The sequence below is a fragment of the Uranotaenia lowii genome, chromosome 3, assembly GCF_029784155.1.
Source record: "Uranotaenia lowii strain MFRU-FL chromosome 3, ASM2978415v1, whole genome shotgun sequence".
Taxonomy (NCBI): domain Eukaryota; kingdom Metazoa; phylum Arthropoda; class Insecta; order Diptera; family Culicidae; genus Uranotaenia; species Uranotaenia lowii.
The window spans coordinates 29,400,714-29,419,701 of record NC_073693.1 but is presented as its reverse complement, the minus strand read 5'-3'; the positions used below and the strand labels follow the sequence as shown (position 1 = coordinate 29,419,701).

The window sequence follows — 18,988 nt, the reverse complement described above, 5'->3', positions numbered from 1 at the left end:
CTGCACCTAAAGAGTTCTTTTTGCTGTTTCAGATAATCCCTTCTATGATTACATTGACTTGTCACGGTGTGCATCATGGTACCACACTGATCTTCAAGAGCAGCACTTGGAATGAATTTTGAATCCAGATACTCATTTTGGCATCTTGCGTTGCTCTTGATTATCAGTTGTACCTCGTGTATCAGCCAATGCAAGATGTGTGCAGTCACCCTCTGCTATGCTATGCTATGCTATCCAAAACTGTATTCTATGAAGCTCATCTGATGCTGATGAATTGGTTCCGCTAATTGAAGACCGGTAGCTTCTAAACTTAGGTATATTTGTTTTAAGCTGATAAATTATTAATGATAGAAGTCACTTTTTGTCATTTATCAAGTTGAGGAAGCTTTGGGTATCATTCCGACTCCAATATGTGCTCTAGGCAGAAATTGTCATTTCGGATGGTCAGACAAAAGGAGTATTCATAGAAGAAAAATCCAACAAAAGTTGTTCAAAAATTTGTTTAACATCCTTTAATCAGCCTCCTGTTTTAATGTGTTTGACACATTTACTTTGCACAATACAGTTATCTATACACCCATACACCCATGTTGCATACCGCAACATATAAGAAACTGCAAGTGGACTCAATATACATTGACTTCGCCAAGGCCTTCGATAAAGTTCCACACAGAATCGTCATAGGAAAACTTAATTGCTACGACTTTCCTGTATGGGTAACCAAATGGTTGTGGTCGTACCTGCTTAATCGTCGAGGTTTTATCAACATTCGTGGTACTCTCTCTACTGTGTTCAACATGCCGTCTGGTGTACCGCAGGGAAGCCACTTAGGACCGCTTATCTTCGTGCTGTTTATAAACGATTTAGCAACATACCTTCAATCACCGAAACTACTGATGATTTGAAAATCTATCGAATCATAGATTCAATAGTGGATTGCGCTGCGCTTCAAGATGACATCGGCGTGGTGCAATATACATGGAATGGAAGTCAATGGCGGTAAGTGTAAGTGCATAAGCTTCTTCAGAAGTAGATCCTCAATCGTTCACGACTACGCTTTGAGTGGAAGCTCACTTGAAATGGTAACCTCCATAAAAGATCTTGGGGTTACTTTTGATCAAAAGCTCACTTTTTCCCAGCATGTCGCGACGACTACAGCCAAAGGCTTTGCTTTGCTCGGTTTTCTTCGTCGGAATACGTCAAGTTTTGAAGACCCGTACGCATTGAAAACTTTATTCTGTTCGTTAGTACGCAGCGTCTTAGAATATGCGGTTCCAGTTTGGGCACCCTACCACTCCATCCACAGCGACAGGATTGCAAGAATCTGCGGTACGCATTACGCCGTCCGCCCTGGCAAGATCCCGTACGGCTACCTCCTTACTCTGAGAGGTGTGGCCTTCTATCAATGACGCCTTTGAGTCAAAGAAGAAACTATCTGCAACGAATCTTCATCTACGATATTTTGAACAACGCTATTGACTGTCCCCAACTGCTACAGAGTTTAAACCTCTACGCTCCAGCTCGACAATTACGCAATCAGTTGATTTTTTGGTAGCCAAGAATCAGAACAGTATTTGGACAAAGTCACCCCTTACACCGATGTTGTCAAGCTTTTAATGTTGTCTCGCACTTATTTGACTTTCATTTATCTAAATCTTCGTTTAAAAGTGCAATCCGTGATGTAAACTTATTTTTAACTAATTTTTAATAGTATTGTAATCTTATTCATAAGTTAGATTTAATATTAAGTCTGTATGACAGTAGTCAAAGACTCAAACAAATAAATAAATTGTAAAAAGATCCACGTTTGGCAATCTTCTATCATAGGAATTTTTCATTTTCTATCCTACAAGCTTGAAAATATTTAATACTGGTTAAGTATTTTGCTTCGGACACAATGACCAATCTGGACTATTTTTGTAAATATTTTGAGTCAAAAGAATTCTTCTTCATCTTCTCTGTGACAAGCTGACGTTAAGCTAAACTGCCTAGTCTTGTCAGATTGAGGGGTGCTTTTGTGCTACAAATGCATCTTTACGCGTTTAAAATTTACAGTAGTTTTAGTTGTTTACCCAATGTTTTTTTACGTGCTTTAACTGGTTAAGTCAAAAGAATCGAGATCCAACAAATGTATACTTGTTTTTCAAACAGAAGTCTATGCGATATGTTGTTGTGTGGAAATATGTTAGAAGAGAATGTATAGACACGCTAATATTTGTATAGATAGCCAAGCAGCAATACGGGCTCTGAAAGCCCTGAAGTGCAATTCAAAGCTTGTATGGGATTGTATTAATGCTTTGAATCAATTATCAATCTGAAATCAAGTGAACCTATAATGGGTTTCAGGCCACTGTGGTATAAAAGGAAATGAAAAAGCAGATGCATTCGCTAGGAAAGGATCTGAAAGGCGTATGACTGGCCCTAAACCTACTTGTGCTCTTACAAGTGAATTTAAAAAATGGGAGAACTCAAAGATGAAATTCAAATGGCTTGTAGCCTTCGGTGCTAGACAATCTAAGAGATTCATAAGTCTATCGGAAAGGGACCCTACAACAATTACAGACCTGTCATAGGGCACTGTCCATGCAACTACCACTTACATAAAATAGTCAAACTCAGTAATGAGAAGTGCCGGTTTTGTAAAAATAAAGAAAAAAAACTGTAGAGCACTTAATGTGTGGCTGTGGATATCTTATGACACATCGACTAAAAGTTCTTGGTAAGCGAATCTTAACGCCCGATGATATTTTGAAGAAATGCCATCCCAAACTGAAATAATGTCTCGATTTCAACAACAACCGCCATCTCTATCAATGGTGACAGTATTGCGTGATCAGACAAAAAATAATTTGGGTTATTCCACAATAGATCACAAAAAGTTGGTCGCAGTGGATCTTCGCAGACAAAAGAAATGTACATATATTGTAAATCCTAAGAACATGACATTTAATCATAGATTGGGATTTTTAGCTTGAAGCGATAACTTTTTCAGCACATTTAGCAGATTTATTTAGCGATTTCATTGAAGGGCTTGTGATATAGCTCAGTTGGCAAGTCTGTTGTCTCCTGAGCCGATGTCCGCGAGTTCGAGCCCAAGAGTAAACATCGAACACAGTTGTACCGGATAGTTTCTCAATAACGATCCGCCAACTGTAACGTTGATAAAGTCGCGAATGCCATAAATATGGTAAAACGACTATAATCGAAACAAAAAAAAAAATTAGCGATTGCTAACTTTGAATACGTTTACGATTTAATTAGCGGCACTAGGTTTTCAGTTAGCTTGGGAAGAATGACAGCTTGCTGTTAAATTCCTTGAAAAAAAAAAAAAAAAAAAAAATCAGTTAGCGGTGCCAAACACTGTTGTTTAGTCATTTTACCAACTAATTTGGACTTTTATCGAGGCATTAGGGCTGTACTGGTTGATAATTTGAATAATATGAATTTTATATCACGTTTAGTAGAAAATTGGATTTAACACTCAGTTCCCTCTGGCGAACCAAAATGCTAATTAAAATGCCGTGAAATATCATTTGACGGGGTAATTTGTTCTTTACTTAGGAGCCTGAGAGCACCTGTATCCGTGGTCCAAACAGCCGGTAAGTATAGACCCCAATTCCGACCAAAGCAACCGCATCCGTTTGACAGTTAATGGAACACGAGTGGGGTTGCTCGTTTTTTCACTGGATTGGATCTAATTTCGTTGATCCAATTCTTGGGTAAATACATTAGACCCAAGAATAGACCACGCACCTGTACTCTAAGAAAAGGCGCTTTATAAGCATCACCCAACGAGTTTGATTGAATTTCGAAAAATTCTGGATTTTTTTTAATCAGTTGTCTGAGCCACTCAACGAGTTTCGAGAAAATCCCTGTGGAAGTTCCGAATCACCTTTTAAATTCTAGATTTGAAACTGTTGTTAATAATTGCCTGAAAACATGACATTCAATTGAGAAATGGATTCAAAAATTATCTATGTATTCAATAAGGGCATTAATTTTGTTCATATTAGTCAAAATGTATTTACAACGTCGATTTGCAATTTGAAGAATTCAATCTAGAAACATGATTGTATTTGTCCATAATTTCGCAATTCCGTTTGAAGTTGTATGAAGAACGGATAAAAAAAATCGCGAGCACGCTGATAACGGAAGTGTCCGCCTAGATATTCCTTGAATCGAGTTTGTTGTTATTTTCCATCGCAGCAATATTTCTATTAAACTGGACACTGCTGGCTTCATCTCTGATTCTGTTGTCCGACCTAGTGCAGCGTAAACGCGTTCAACTCTGACAAATGTTTGGGATGCATCTGTTGTAGAAGAAAAAACAAGTGAATTTCTTGCCAAGTGAATTTTTTTTTTAAATTTTATTACTGACCTATAAACGCTGAGTGTTCATTCGGGTCTTAAGTGAAAATTGACACTTATTTAACTGACCCAGCCACAAATTGAATCTCGAAATTCAACTAGGAGAGCTGTTTCTTAATTTTGTTAGTTATTTAAATTTCTTCTGTTCTCTGTTTTTTTCCTTCTAGTTAAGAATTGTTATCATAATTTTTTTAATTTTTTTTCATATTTCTGTGTACATATTTAGTTTCTGATTTTGTCTTCTGATTCTAATATCTGTTTCAAATTAAATTGGTAAATTTTGGAACGTTTTATTTTAAGAAAAAAAACACCTTTGAATTTGTCTTCCCTTCACAAGTTTGACTCATGTTTATCGCGACAGCATCAATTTGTCAATAAACAGCTGACCTGCTCTCCTTCAAATGTTGCTTTCCGACCTACTAATGACACATTACCAGAAAAGCTTATTCGGAAGTGTTCAAAAGCATGGTGAAACTTTTTCAATTTGCATCCTAATTACTGTCTGCTGCAGATTGATTCCAGATCGCCATTAGCTAATTAACCTATCGCATCAATAATTCAAGAGGCAAGAAATTAAAACCCCGGAGTTGAATCAATTTCAGTGCCGCCGGAGGTAAAATCACTTCCAAATTCAATTTCTTCCACCACCCGGCAGAACAGATCAAACGGAAGCGAAACTTTTCCCCTCGTCTCCCCAAACTAGTTGGGTTTTCACCGCAACCGACAACTTTGGTGCTACTCCTTGCCAAATTACGTATCTTGTACCGAGACGATGGCCGACCGTCTTGTTTGTCTTCCGAAAAAAAATTGTTCAACGTAATATTTTTATTCCGCCGGCAACCACTTTCACCAACGTGAAAAGTCTGAACCTTCTCAGTCGAATTGCAAATATTTTGTTACGATATGAAAGTGCGCTGTAAGCGATTGGACCCTTTTTTTGGGTTCCAGACGACCTCAGTCGAAGGAAAATTATTATTATTTTTCCGGCTTAAGCCCATATGTGGTTGAAATTTTTCTTTTGCGGTTGCGGATGATGTCGGCATAAATTCGATGAATAATCGAAAAATTATCATCATAAGTATGCTCCAACAAGTTAGGAGTTTTGGCAAGTGGAAGATAGAATTTGGTTCACCGGTTTGTTTTGACGGAATAAGCCTGCAGCACATAACTTTTTCAAAAGTCGGGTAATTTGGGGCACTTTACTTTACTTTACTTTACTTTATTAATGGTCTTTTTTGTGAAATCTTAGCAAACAAGGCGCTTTGGAAACGGAAATAGACAAACATAATTCTAAATTCTCGAATCATAATGGAAGGTACATTAATGATTCCAAATTTTGCTATGTTATATAACGACTTTTAGCATAATAGCACTTCAAGCGAGATATGGCCTATTTCATACCATTCATCTGTAAAGCAAAACACACAAATAAAATATAACGGGCTCAACTCAATTGCATCATTAAAATTATGCACCGGCTCGTGATACCTTCCAGGTAATTTTCAATCAATGATGGAAGCACTTTCCTGAGCGATTTGAATGCTTTTAACTTTCCAGTTAGTGGAGCTTCCTCGACTCACGTTTCTCTAAGATCAGAGCCAGTCGATTCATCCGCACTACAAGAGTGAAGGACCAACCCGAATCGGAAGTGTCACGCTTTCACGTTTCTCGTTTCGATGTTTGTGAGCCGCAATTTGTCGTCGTGATGCTGAAATTGTGCGCGACCTTTATTTGGGAGGAGGAAACGAGACCTAACTTTCTGTAAACTTCCAGATTGTGACCTTGAGCAGCGCGATGAATACTGAATGAGATCACGAAATTGCTAGCCATATTTTCGAATAGGTTGTTGGTGTGCTAGGAATGATGCCGAAACGGAAAAGTTTCCATTCGCTCACGATTTCTTGGGTGTTTTGGAGCTTGGACTTGATAAATATGGCGAAGGTTTAAGAAAACAACGAATAGCATTAGAATTAAGTTATGATGAACCTTCTCGAACCTCTGATGGAAGCCGCTATGATGTAGGATGATTCTGAAGTAAACACCCTCGAAGGAAAATGAAAATATCGATGATTTTGAGCCATGCTTAAATCACCAACCTGTCTAGCAGATGATATTCACACAAACTAACTGGCACGTAGAAAAACAACCGTAATAACTGGAAATTTCTCGTTCCGACTCAACCTCTACCTATATCATCATACAAAGTCAAGCTGCGGATAACTAAATTAGCTGTCCTCTTTATCAGCCGACAGAAGAAGGGCCTCTCGAGACGCTTTACGGGTGAAAGATGCTGTGAAATTTTCTGCCGTTAAACAGCGCCGGTTGAATGTTTTCTTATAAGTTTGATTTAAGAGATTTAATTCTGTTGAGTGTTTAAATTTTTTGGGTATTTTTTTAATGAAATCTTTGCCAACAACTAAGGGTTACAGACATCAAAAGCATTCAACCGAAAAATTTAACAGTTGGTGGGTGTCACTGTTTCTGACATAGTCTGGGTTCGCTACACGCTTTACTGATTTTGATTAAACTTGTGGAACGCAACCTTTATGCCAAACGACGCTGAATGAAGCTTTAATCAGGCTAATGGCCAGATGCCAAGCAGGGGGTAAAGTATCGCTATAGTTTAATGTAGCTCAAAAGATTGGGTGACAAAAACGGAACGATAACCATAACACTCAAAAGAGAATATTGATTCGCCCCTGCTGTTCTGAAATGATAAGATTTCTTCTTCAAATGTGGTCCAAAACCCAACAGTCAGCAGTGTAGACTTTCACCTTCAAGTGAGTGTGATTGCTTCGCCTGGCTCTAATAACCCAATGAAGTTGAAGGGTGCGTGAGTTAAAACGAGGCCGGTGCTTTCACTCTCTGGAGCCACCATCATCAGCATTCTCGTAAGTCTATGAGGAATTATAGGCATTTGTGCCCCGTTGAAGAGGCAGCTTTTATTCAAACATCACGTAGCACGTGCCAACAGCCCAATTCCAATTTTCGGCTTTTTTGCTGCCTCTGTTTGACAACACTTTACCTTTCCGTTGCCACAAAGCAACGAATGAACATGAGCGAAGTCTTGCCGGAAAAGTCTTAAATAAATTTACGAGATTGATGATTCCGGGTAGGTACCTCTTCAGCTTTCGGCTGTTGGCGACTGTTAGTCTGTCTTCTTGGAAGCGCACAAAACAAGGACCTTTCAGCCACTACTGGTTCTGATAACCTGCGCGGAGGATTGAAATTCGCTTTTACTCTTCGTTAACGGAATTATCTCCGATGAAATCTTCTGGGAGACGTACCTCTTGACGCAACACAGAAAAAGAACAAGCTTTTGCTGCTCTAGGCCATTTGTTTTGCTGTTCGTCAAGAAGTAAATCGGCTGAGCTCAGGTACAATGTCGGATGTGGGTGGGTTTTTTCGGTATGAATCTTTAATTTGACAGGAAATTAGATGTCGAGGGCCATTTCGAGGTTAATTTTTCTGAAAAATAAGGAATGCTTTAAAAAGTTAGATGAGTTTCAGGTTCGAAATCTGACCAACGGTCCAGCCGCTGCATTTCAACATTTGATTTGATTCTTTCAAATTTCAAAACCAGATTGATAGCTATAGGGTGTCCCACAAAATACAATTCTTTTCTTTAATTTTAACTGTTGTAAAAGTTATAGTTTTTGTAATGTTTGTATTTTTTTTTTAATTTTTGTTATATTTGAAATTTTTAAACTTTGAAATCTTTGTATTTTTTTTTGTACTTTCTATTACCTATCTTTGAAATTTTTATAATTTTTGAAATTTTTGTATATTTTATATATTTTTTTAATTTTGTTTAACTTTTGTAATTTTTATAATTTTCATAATTTTTATAATTTTTGTAATTTTTTTTGCTTTGTCATTTTTGTCCTTTTTAACATTTTTGTCATTTTTGTAATTTTTTATTAATTTTGTTTCACTTTTGTAATTTTGTTATTTACATAATTTTTTAAAGTATTTATAATTTTTATAATTTTTGCAATTTCATTATTTTTATGATTTTTGTCATTTTTGTAATTTTTGAAATTATTGTCATTTTTGTCAATTTGGTCAATTTTGTCATTATTGTTATTTTTGTCAATTTTGTATTTTTTTTATTTTCTCATTTCCATAATTTTTATAATTTTTGTCATTTTTGTCATTTCTGTAATTTTTGTCATTTTTTCTATTTGTGTAAATTTTGCAATTATTGTACCTAATTTTTGAAATTTTTGTTTTTTTTTGTCATTTTTTGTCATTTTTCTTAAATTTGTCAATTTTGTCATTTTTGTCAATTTTGACATTTTTGTCATTTTAGAAATCTTTATAATTTGTGTCATTTGTGTCATTCTTGTATTTTTTGTCACTTTTTGTTACTTTTGTCATTCTTTTTATTTATTTTTTTTCATTTAAGTGATTTTTGTGATTTTTGTCATTTTTGTGATTTTTGTCATTTTTCTCCTTTTTGCCATTTTTGTTATTTTTTAAGTTTTTGTCATTTTTGTCATTCTCGTCAATTATGCAAATTTTGCCAATTTTGTCAGTCTTATCAAATTTGTCAATCTGTCAATTTTGTCAATTTTGTCAATTTGTAATTTTTTTCAATTTTGTAAATTCTGTCAATTTTTATAATTTTGTCATTTTTGCCATAGTTGTTATTTTTGTGTTTTGGTTATTTTGTCAATTTTGTCATTTTTTCAAAATAAGTCAATTTTGTCAATTTTGTCAATATTTTCATTGTATTCATTTTTGTCAATTTCGCCAAATTTTGTCATTTTTGACATTTTTGTGAATTTGATCAATTTGGTCAATTTTGTCAACTTTGTCAATTTGATCATATTTTTCATATTTGTCATTTTTGTCGTTTTTGTAATTTTTGTCATTTTCGTCTTTTTTTTCATTTTTTTCATTTTTGGCATTTTTGTCATTTTTGTAATTTTTGTCATTTTTGCCATTTTTGTCATTTTTGTCATTTTTGTCATTTTTGTGATTTTGGTTATTTTTGTCATTTTTGTCTTTTTTTGTTATTTTTGTCATTTTTGACATTTTTGTCACATTTTTAATTTTTTTCGTTTTTGTCATTTATGTCATATTTGTCCTTTCTGTCATTTTGGTCATTTTTGTCATTTTTGCGATCATGTCATTTTTAGTCATTCTTTTAAATTTTTGTCATTTTTACAATTTTTGTCATTTTTGTCATTCTCTTTCATTTTTCTCATTTTGCCATTTTTTGTCAATTTTAGTCATTTTTGTCACATTTTTTATTTTTTTCGTTTTCGTCATTTATGTCATTTTTGTCATTTTTGTTATTTTTGTCATTCTTTTAAATTTTTGTCAATTTTGCCATTTTTGTCATTTTTGTCATTCTCTTTCATTTTTCTCATTTTGCCATTTTTGTCATTTTTTGTCAATTTTTGTCATTTTTGTCACATTTTTTATTTTTTTCGTTTTCGTCATTTATGTCATTTTTGTCTTTTCTGTCATTTTTGTCATTTTTGTCATTTTTGCCATTTTTGTCATTTTTGTCATTCTCTTTCATTTTTCTCATTTTTCCATTTTTTGTCATTTTTTGTCAATTTTTGTCATTTTTGTCACATTTTTTATTTTTTTCGTTTTCGTCATTTATGTCATTTTTATCCTTTCTGTCATTTTTGTCATTTTTGTCATTTTTGTCATTTTTGTCATTTTTGTTATTTTTGTCATTCTTTTAAATTTTTGTCATTTTTGCCAATCTCTTTCATTTTTCTCATTTTGCCATTTTTTGTCATTTTTTGTCAATTTTTGTCATTTTTGTCAAATTTTTTTTTTTTTTCGTTTTCGTCATTTATGTCATTTTTGTCCTTTCTGTCATTTTTGTCATTTTTGTCATTTTTGCGATTTTTGTTATATTTGTCATTGTTTCGTTTTTGGCATTTTTGTAATTTTTGTAATTTTTGTAATTTTTGCAATTTTTGTCATTTTTGTGATTTTTGTTATTTTTGTCATTTTTGTATTTTTGTCATTTTTGTCATTTTTGTCATTTCTATCATTTTTGTCATTTTTGACATTTTTGTCATTTTTGTCACATTTTTAATTTTTTTCGTTTTTGTCATTTATGTCATTTTTGTCCTTTCTGTCATTTTTGTCATTTTAGTCATTTTTGCGATTTTTGTCATTTTTGTCATTTTTGTCATTCTTTTGAATTTTTGACATGTTTGTCATTTTGTCATTTTTGTCATTTTTGTCATTTTTGTCATTTTTGTCATTTTTGTAATTTTTGTCATTCTTTTAAATTTTTGTCATTTTTGCCATTTTTGTCATTCCCTTTCATTTTTCTCATTTTGCCATTTTTTGTCATTTTTTGTCATTTTTGTCACATTTTTTATTTTTTTCGTTTTTGTCTTTTATGTAATTTTTGTTTTTTCTGTAATTTTTGTCATTTTTATATTTTTTTAAATTTTTGTCACTTTTTTCCTTTTTTGTGATTTTTGTCATTTTTGTCATTTTTGTCATTTTTGGCATTTTTTGTCATTTTTGTCATTTTTTTCATTCTTTTGAATTTTTGTCAATTTGTCATATTTGTCATTTTTCTCATTTTTGACATTTCTGTCGATTTTATCATTTTTTGTCATATATATCATTTTTGTCACTTTAGACATTGTTGCCATTTTTGTCATTTTTGTCATTTTTGCCATTTTTGTCATTCTTTTGAATTTTTGACATTTTGTCATTTTTGTAATTTTTAAAATTTTTGTCATTTTTTCAGTTTTGTCATTTTTGGCATTTTTTAAGTTTTGTCATATTTTTAGTTTTGTCATTTTTGTAATTTTTGTCATTTTTGTCATTTTTGTCATTTTTGTCAGTTTTGTCATTTTTTTCATTCTTGTCATTTTTGTCATTTTTGTTATATTTTTTATTTTTTCATTTTTGTCATGTTTGTGAATTTTTGTCGTTTTTCGTCAATTTTGTCATTTTTGAAATTTTTGTCAGTTTGTCATTTTTGTCATTTTTATCATTTTTGCCATACTTGTAAATTTTGTGATTTTTGTAAATTTTGTCATTTTTGTTATTTTTGTAGTTTTAGTATTTTTTGTCATTTTCTCTCATTTTTGTCATTTTTTTCATTCTTGTCATATTTTTGAATTTTTGTCATTTTTCGTCAATTTTGACTTTTTTGAAATTTTTGTTAATTTTGTTAATTTGGTCAATTTTAACAATTTTGTCAATTTTGTCAATTTCGTCAATTTTATTAATTTTGTCAAATTTGGCATTGTTGTCATTTTGTGGTTTTTGTCATTTTTGTCATTTTTTATTTTTTTAAATTTTTGTCATTTTGGTATTTTTTGTCATCATTTTTCATTTTTGTCTTATTTGTCTTTTTCGGCATTTTTTGTCATTTTTACAATATTTGTAGTTTTTGTCATTTTTGTTAGTTTTGTCATTTTTATCAATTTTGTTATTTTTGCATTTTTGTATTGTTTATCAATTTTTGTCTTTTTTGTCTTTTTTGTCATTATTGTAATTTTTGTCATTTTATGTCATCTTTGTAAATTTTTTCGTTTTTGTCATTTTTGTAATTGTTTCATTTTTGTAATATTTTAATTTTTTTAAATTTTTGTCATTTTTGTCGTTTTTGTCTTTTTTTGTCTTTTTGTCATTTTTTCAATAAATTTAGTTTTTTTTTATCAATTTGGTTATTTTTGCCATTTTTGTAATGTTTGTCATTTTTGTCATTTTCGTCATTTGTGTCAATTTTGTCGATTTTGTTATTTTTGCCAATTTAGTCATTTTGAATATTTTTGTCAATTTTTTTTTTTGCCAGTTTTGTCATTTTTTTCATTTTTGTCAATTTTGACAATTTTTTCCATTTTGTCAATTTTGTCAATTTTGTCAATTATTATCAATTTTTTCAATTTGGTCCATTTTGTCAATTTTGTGAATTTAGTCAATTTCGTCATTTTTGTGATTTTTTTCTATTTTGTCAATTTGGACATTTTTTTTCAATTTTGACAATTTTGTCAATTTTTGTCAATTTTTTCAATTTTGCAAATTTTGTCAATTTTGTCAATTTTGTCATCTTTGTCAATTTTGACATTTTTTTTCAATTTTGTCTTTTTTTGTCGATTTTGTTATTTTTGCCATTCTTTTCATTTTTGTCATTTTCGTCTTTTTTGTCCTTTATTGTCATTGTTGTCATTTTTGTAATGTTTGTCATTTTTTTCTTTTTTGTAAATTTGTTCAAATATGTCATTTTTGTCATTTTTGTAATTTTTGGCACTTTTGTCATTTTTGTCATTATTGTCATTTATATTATTTTTGTCATTTTTTTCATTTTCGTCAAGTTTTTCAATTTTGTCAATTTTTTTTCAATTTCAACTTTTTTTAAATTTTGAAATTTTTTTCTTCATTTTTGCCAATTATGTTAACTCTTCCAATTTTGTCAATTATATTAATTTTGTCATTTTGTAAATTTTTGTCGTTTTGACATTTTTGTTATTTTTGTCATTTCTGTCATTCTTTCTTAATTTTGTCATTTGTGTCGATTTTGTCACTTTTCTCATTTATGTTATTTTTTCATTTTGTAAATTTTTGTCAATTTTGTCATTTTTGTCATTTGTATCATTTGTGTCATTTTTGTCAATTTTGTGAATTTGGTCAATTTTGTAATTTTTTTGAATTTTGTCCATTTTGTCAATTTTTTCAATTCTGTCATTTTTGTCGATTTTATCATTCTTGTTATTTTTGTTATTTTTGTTATTTTTGTTATTTTTGATATTTTTGTTCTTAAAGTAATTTTTGTTATTTCTGGAATTTTGTTGGTAATTTCTAGAGTTTTTCGGCTTTTCGATAATTTTTTTTGTCATTTTTGCCATTTTTGTCATTTTTGTAACTTTTGTTTTTTTTGTCATTTTTGTTATTGTCGTTATATTTGTCGTTTTTTGTCATTTTTGTAATTTTTGTCTATTTTGTTAATTTTGTCAAGTTTATCAACTTTGTCATTTTGGTCAATTTTATCAGTTTTGTCATTCTTGTCAATTTTGTTAATCTTTTCAGTTCCGTCAATTTAGTTATTTTTGTCAATAATGTCACTTTTGTAATTTTTGTCCATTTGATAAATTTTTGTAAATATTTTTCATGTTTGTCAACTTTGCAAATTTTTCCTCAATTTTGTCAATTTTTTCAATTTTGTCAATCCTGTCATTTTTGTCATTTTTGTCATTTTTGTCGTTATTTTGTATTTTTTTAAAATTTCTATCATTTTGTCAAATTTTTCAATTTTGCCATTTTTTGTAATTTTTTTCATTTTTGTTTTTTTCTGTCATTTTTGTCATTTTTGCAGTTTGGTCATTTTGGTAATTTTTGACATTTTTGTGAATTTTTTTCAATTTTGTCATTTTTGTCAATTTTGATTATCTTTTTAATTTTGTCAATTTTGTCATTTTTTTCAATAATGCCACTTTTGTCATTTTTGTCATTTTTTTTTCAAATTTTGTCAACTTTGCAAATTCCGCCTATGTCAATTTTATCAATTTTGTCAATTTTGTCATTTTTGTTAATTTTGCATTCTTGCATTTTTGAATATTTGTCAATTTTGTCATTTTTTTTATCAATTTTTTTCAGTTCAGTCATTTTATCAATTTTCTCAATTTTGTTTATTTTGTCATTTTTGTCGATTTTTCTAAAATTTCATACAGAACAGTTTCTTTTATTGATATTTACCTTTTGAAATTCATCTAAATTTTTCGGACATTATTTCGGTACATATCATTAAAATTCATCAACTTTTTCACTACTGTCGACACTTTTTTCAAACGAAAATATGGAACTGTTTTCTAATTTAAAAGAGCTTTTCATCAAATTCACTCGTATCTCACAAGCAAGCAGAAAGCAACAATTCGCGAAAGTACCTATCCCACAAAATCTTTTCGGAAAGCCGATCTCACCAAAAAGTTCTCGAGAAATGCGGGTGTAGTAAGATAACAAATTTACGTTCTAAAAAGTAATACAAGAAGCTTGTAAACTTCGTTCGCAACACAATTTGAGAAAAACCCCTAAAATCAAAAAAATAAAAACTTTGAAATACATAGCACAAAGTGTCACACACAAAGCTAGCATACACAGGGAATAAAAAGTTATCCCACCCAACCCCAGTTTGTGGCACGCTCAGCATTTTGGAGTTTCGGGGGCTTTTTTCGCCGTCTTAGAGTTTTGAGAAGCTTTGAAACTGAGTGGATTTTGGCAAGTAAAGTGATCACAACAATACAAAGGTTACTGGTAAAAGTGCGCGTGGGGGATCAAGACGAGGAATTGCTATGCTAAGCTAAAAGTAGAGAGAAGCTTTTTTTATTTTTTTTTAAGCAAGCAGGAAAACTTTCGAGTTCAAGCAACAGTAGGATTTACACGAGCATAAATTCAAGTTTTTTTCGGGGAAAACAAATTTGTGAATTAAGAAATGGGGGGATGGAGGCAATTCGAGCGAAACCACGACATCTTCTTGCAGCTTTTGGTCTGTCTGTTGTTTGTTGCTTGCACTGAGATAGTGTGTTAAAAAGGTGGAATATCTCCATTTGAAGGGTGTTTTTCCCCCGTTCTGTAGTCGGGATTTGTTTCAGTGCAAATTGCTAGCAAAATGATCATCTTCTCCACCAGCTTTTTTCGGTGTTAAGGTGCTGTATAGGGTTGTGTTGCTTTTGTAGGTCGGATTCAAAAACCTTGCAGTATTTATTTGTTTTTGGGATCTTTTTTCGTCTACTAAACAATCTATGGGGAAAAACTTTGGCTACGATATTTACCTGAGATTTGCACTCTGTCCATTATCATGATAGGAAACACTCTCTGCCATAGCAGGAAACGTAGGGGCTTTTTGCGAGAAACGTTAAACGACTTTTCCTGACAACAACTCAAACAAATATCCCTGCTGGTGGCGGTTTATCGCTTCCGGTATCGATCCGAAATTCAAGCTACACCTGTTTCCTGTGACCGGAGGAAAAATTGTGGGGAAGGTTGGGGTATGTGGTTGTTTTTTTTTCTCTCCTTCCGTTAAGTCTCAAAAAGCACCCGTCCTCGTGGGTCGAATATTTGAGTAGGTGTGTGTTAGCGTGTAAGTTTGTTATTCGATTAAAATACCGGAAAACTTCACTGCGCCACTTTTTGCACCAAAAACCTGACACCGTCCCTGACCCTTCCTCATACCATTTTCAGATTTTAATCTTAATTAACTTGGGGTCCCATATCACAGCGCTCATCTCAATCTATCTGAAGTAGGAACTCCGACCGGGGTCACGTTCTGATGGTAAAACTGGTGGTGGTTGCGTTGTTGTTGAGCAGTTTTTACCTACATACATACGTATAGAATGCTTTACCCCGAATAACCTAATTGAATGAGTACGAAAATTGAAAAAAAAGTGAAAAACCTTTCCTAGCAGACCTGTTGGCGCCCGCTCTCTCTCTCTCTGTATTCACCAAAATAAAAATGCAACAGAGTGAAAACACCCGAAGATGAAATAATTTTCTCGTTTCAGGGAGATTTCCCATCGGATGACGGAATACGATTTTTCCGGTTCCTACTTGAATAAGAGGTCATTTGTACTTCACTTTGTGTCGACAATTTTCGACGGTTATTTAGAATAACGTTGATCACGTTTTTTTTTGTTGCTACATTACATACTTTTGCTTTTTATATCGGGGCATAAATGTTGTTGAAATATCGCGGTTGATTAATTCTGAATTCGTTGATCGAATTTTTGAGATTCTGTTGAAGTTGAGGTACAATACAAAATATGGTAATTCATTTCCAGTGGATCTCTGGTGATTTTTTAAATGATAGTTTGGTTTTCCCAATCTGAATTAAAACTTTTACGGTAATTCAGAACTAAATGAAATTGCTTCTTCAATTTACAGAGATTTTAATTAGCGTCCCAAATAACAGAAAAATTTTCTCATAAGGAAGCATTTCATGATTTGAATTTTTTTGACATAACTTGCAACGGTCTAATGAATCATTTTTTTGAAGTATAAACCATGTTGATAAGAATATTATGATGAAATTGACAAAAGTGCTGTGATAATAATGACAAAAAATGTGTTTGTTGTTGTAGCAAAAAAACGACAAGAAATACATAAATCTAAAAAAATAACAACAACGACAAAAATGAAAAGAAATGAAATTGCCAAAAATGACAATAAATTACAAAAAAAACGAAAACCTCTAAAAGGACAGAAGTGATAAATATGATGAAAATGACGAAAATGACAAAAAATTATATAAATTTCAAACCAAAATGACAAAAATAACATGAATAAAATAAAAAAAAATTAAAATTTCATAAAAAATGACAAAAATGACAAAAAATGATAAAAATGACAAAAATGACAAAAATGACAAAAATGACAAAAATGACAAAAATGACAAAAATGACAAAAATGACAAAAATGACAAAAATGACAAAAATGACAAAAATGACAAAAATGACAAAAATGACAAAAATGACAAAAATGACAAAAATGACAAAAATGACAAAAATGACAAAAATGACAAAAATGACAAAAATGACAAAAATGACAAAAATGACAAAAATGACAAAAATGACAAAAATGACAAAAATGACAAAAATGACAAAAATGACAAAAATGACAAAAATGACAAAAATGACAAAAATGACAAAAATGACAAAAATGACAAAAATGACAAAAATGACAAAAATGACAAAAATGACAAAAAAGACAAAAATGACAAAAATGACAGAAATGACAAAAATGACAAAAATGACAAAAATGACAAAAATGACAAAAATGACAAAAATGACAAAAATGACAAAAATGACAAAAATGACAAAAATGACAAAAATGACAAAAATGACAAAAATGACAAAAATGACAAAAATGACAAAAATGACAAAAATGACAAAAATGACAAAATGACAAAAATTACAAACATTACTAAAATTACAAAAATTACAAAAATTACAAAAATTACAAAAATTACAAAAATTACAAAAATTACAAAAATTACAAAAATTACAAAAATTACAAAAATTACAAAAATTACAAAAATTACAAAAATGACAAAAATTACAAAAATTACAAAAATTACAAAAATTACAAAAATTACAAAAATTACGAAAATTACAAAAATTACAAAAATTACAAAAATTACAAAAATAACAAAAATTACAAAAATTACAAAAATTACAAAAATTACAAAAATTACAAAAATTACAAAAATTACAAAAATTACAAAAATTACAAAAATGACAAAAATGACAAAAATGACAAAAATGACAAAAATGACAAAAATGACAAAAATGACAAAAATGACAAAAATGACAAAAATGACAAAAATGACAAAAATGACAAAAATGACAAAAATGACAAAAATGACAAAAATGACAAAAATGACAAAAATGACAAAAATGACAAAAATGACAAAAATGACAAAAATGACAAAAATGACAAAAATGACAAAAATGACAAAAATGACAAAAACGACAAAAATGACAAAAATGACAAAAATGACAAAAATGACAAAAATGACAAAAATGACAAAAATGACAAAAATGACAAAAATGACAAAAATGACAAAAATGACCAAAAATGACCAAAAATGACCAAAAATGACAAAAATGACAAAAATGACCAAAATGACCAAAATGACCAAAATGACAAAAATGACAAAATTGACAAAAATGACAAAAATGACAAAAATGACAAAAATGACAAAAATGACAAAAATGACAAAAATGACAAAAATGACAAAAATGACAAAAATGACAAAAATGACAAAAATGACAAAAATGACAAAAATGACAAAAATGACAAAAATGACAAAAATGGCAAAAATGACAAAAATGACAAATATGTCAAAAATGACAGAAATTACAGAAATTACAGAAATTACAGAAATTACAGAAATTACAGAAATTACAGAAACTACAGAAATAACAAAAAAATACAAACATCGCAAAAAATACAAAAAATAAAAAATTACAAAAATTACAAAAATTACAAAAAACACAAAAGTTACAAAAGTTACAAAAAACACAAAAGTTACAAAAGTTACAAAAATAACAAAAATTACAAAAATTACAAAAATTACAAAAATTACAAAAATTACAAAAATTACAAAAATTACAAAAATTACAAAAATTACAAAAATTACAAAAATTACAAAAATTACAAAAATTACAAAAATTACAAAAATTACAAAAATTACAAAAATTACAAAAATTACAAAAATTACAAAAATTACAAAAATTACAAAAATTACAAAAATTACAAAAATTACAAAAATTACAAAAATTACAAAAATTACAAAAATTACAAAAATTACAAAAATTACAAAAATTACAAAAATTACAAAAATTACAAAAATTACAAAAATTACAAAAATTACAAAAGTTATAAAAATAACAAAAATTACAAAAATTACAAAAATGACAAAAATTACAAAAATTACAAAAATTACAAAAATTACAAAAATTACAAAAATTACGAAAATTACAAAAATTACAAAAATTACAAAAATTACAAAAATAACAAAAATTACAAAAATTACAAAAATTACAAAAATTACAAAAACTACAAAAATTTCAAAAATTACAAAAATTACAAAAATTACAAAAATTACCAAAATTACAGAAATTACAAA

The 18,988-nt window shown here is 30.1% G+C and overlaps 1 protein-coding gene across 10 annotated transcripts in view; it reads right to left on the bottom strand.

Annotated features, from left to right (window-relative positions):
• LOC129757834 (oxysterol-binding protein-related protein 2) overlaps window positions 1-18,988 on the bottom strand; it is a 94,328-nt gene that overhangs the window by 36,793 nt on the left and 38,547 nt on the right. For 9 of the 10 annotated variants that reach the window (XM_055755154.1, XM_055755159.1, XM_055755153.1 and 6 more), the window contains exon 2: window positions 15,135-15,315. The exons of the other annotated variant lie outside the window; for it this stretch is intronic. In XM_055755154.1, coding sequence (XP_055611129.1) covers window positions 15,135-15,184 — 50 coding nt within the window. In that variant the 5' untranslated portion in view covers window positions 15,185-15,315. The remainder of the gene's footprint in view (window positions 1-15,134; window positions 15,316-18,988) is intronic. 10 annotated transcript variants of the gene reach the window in all.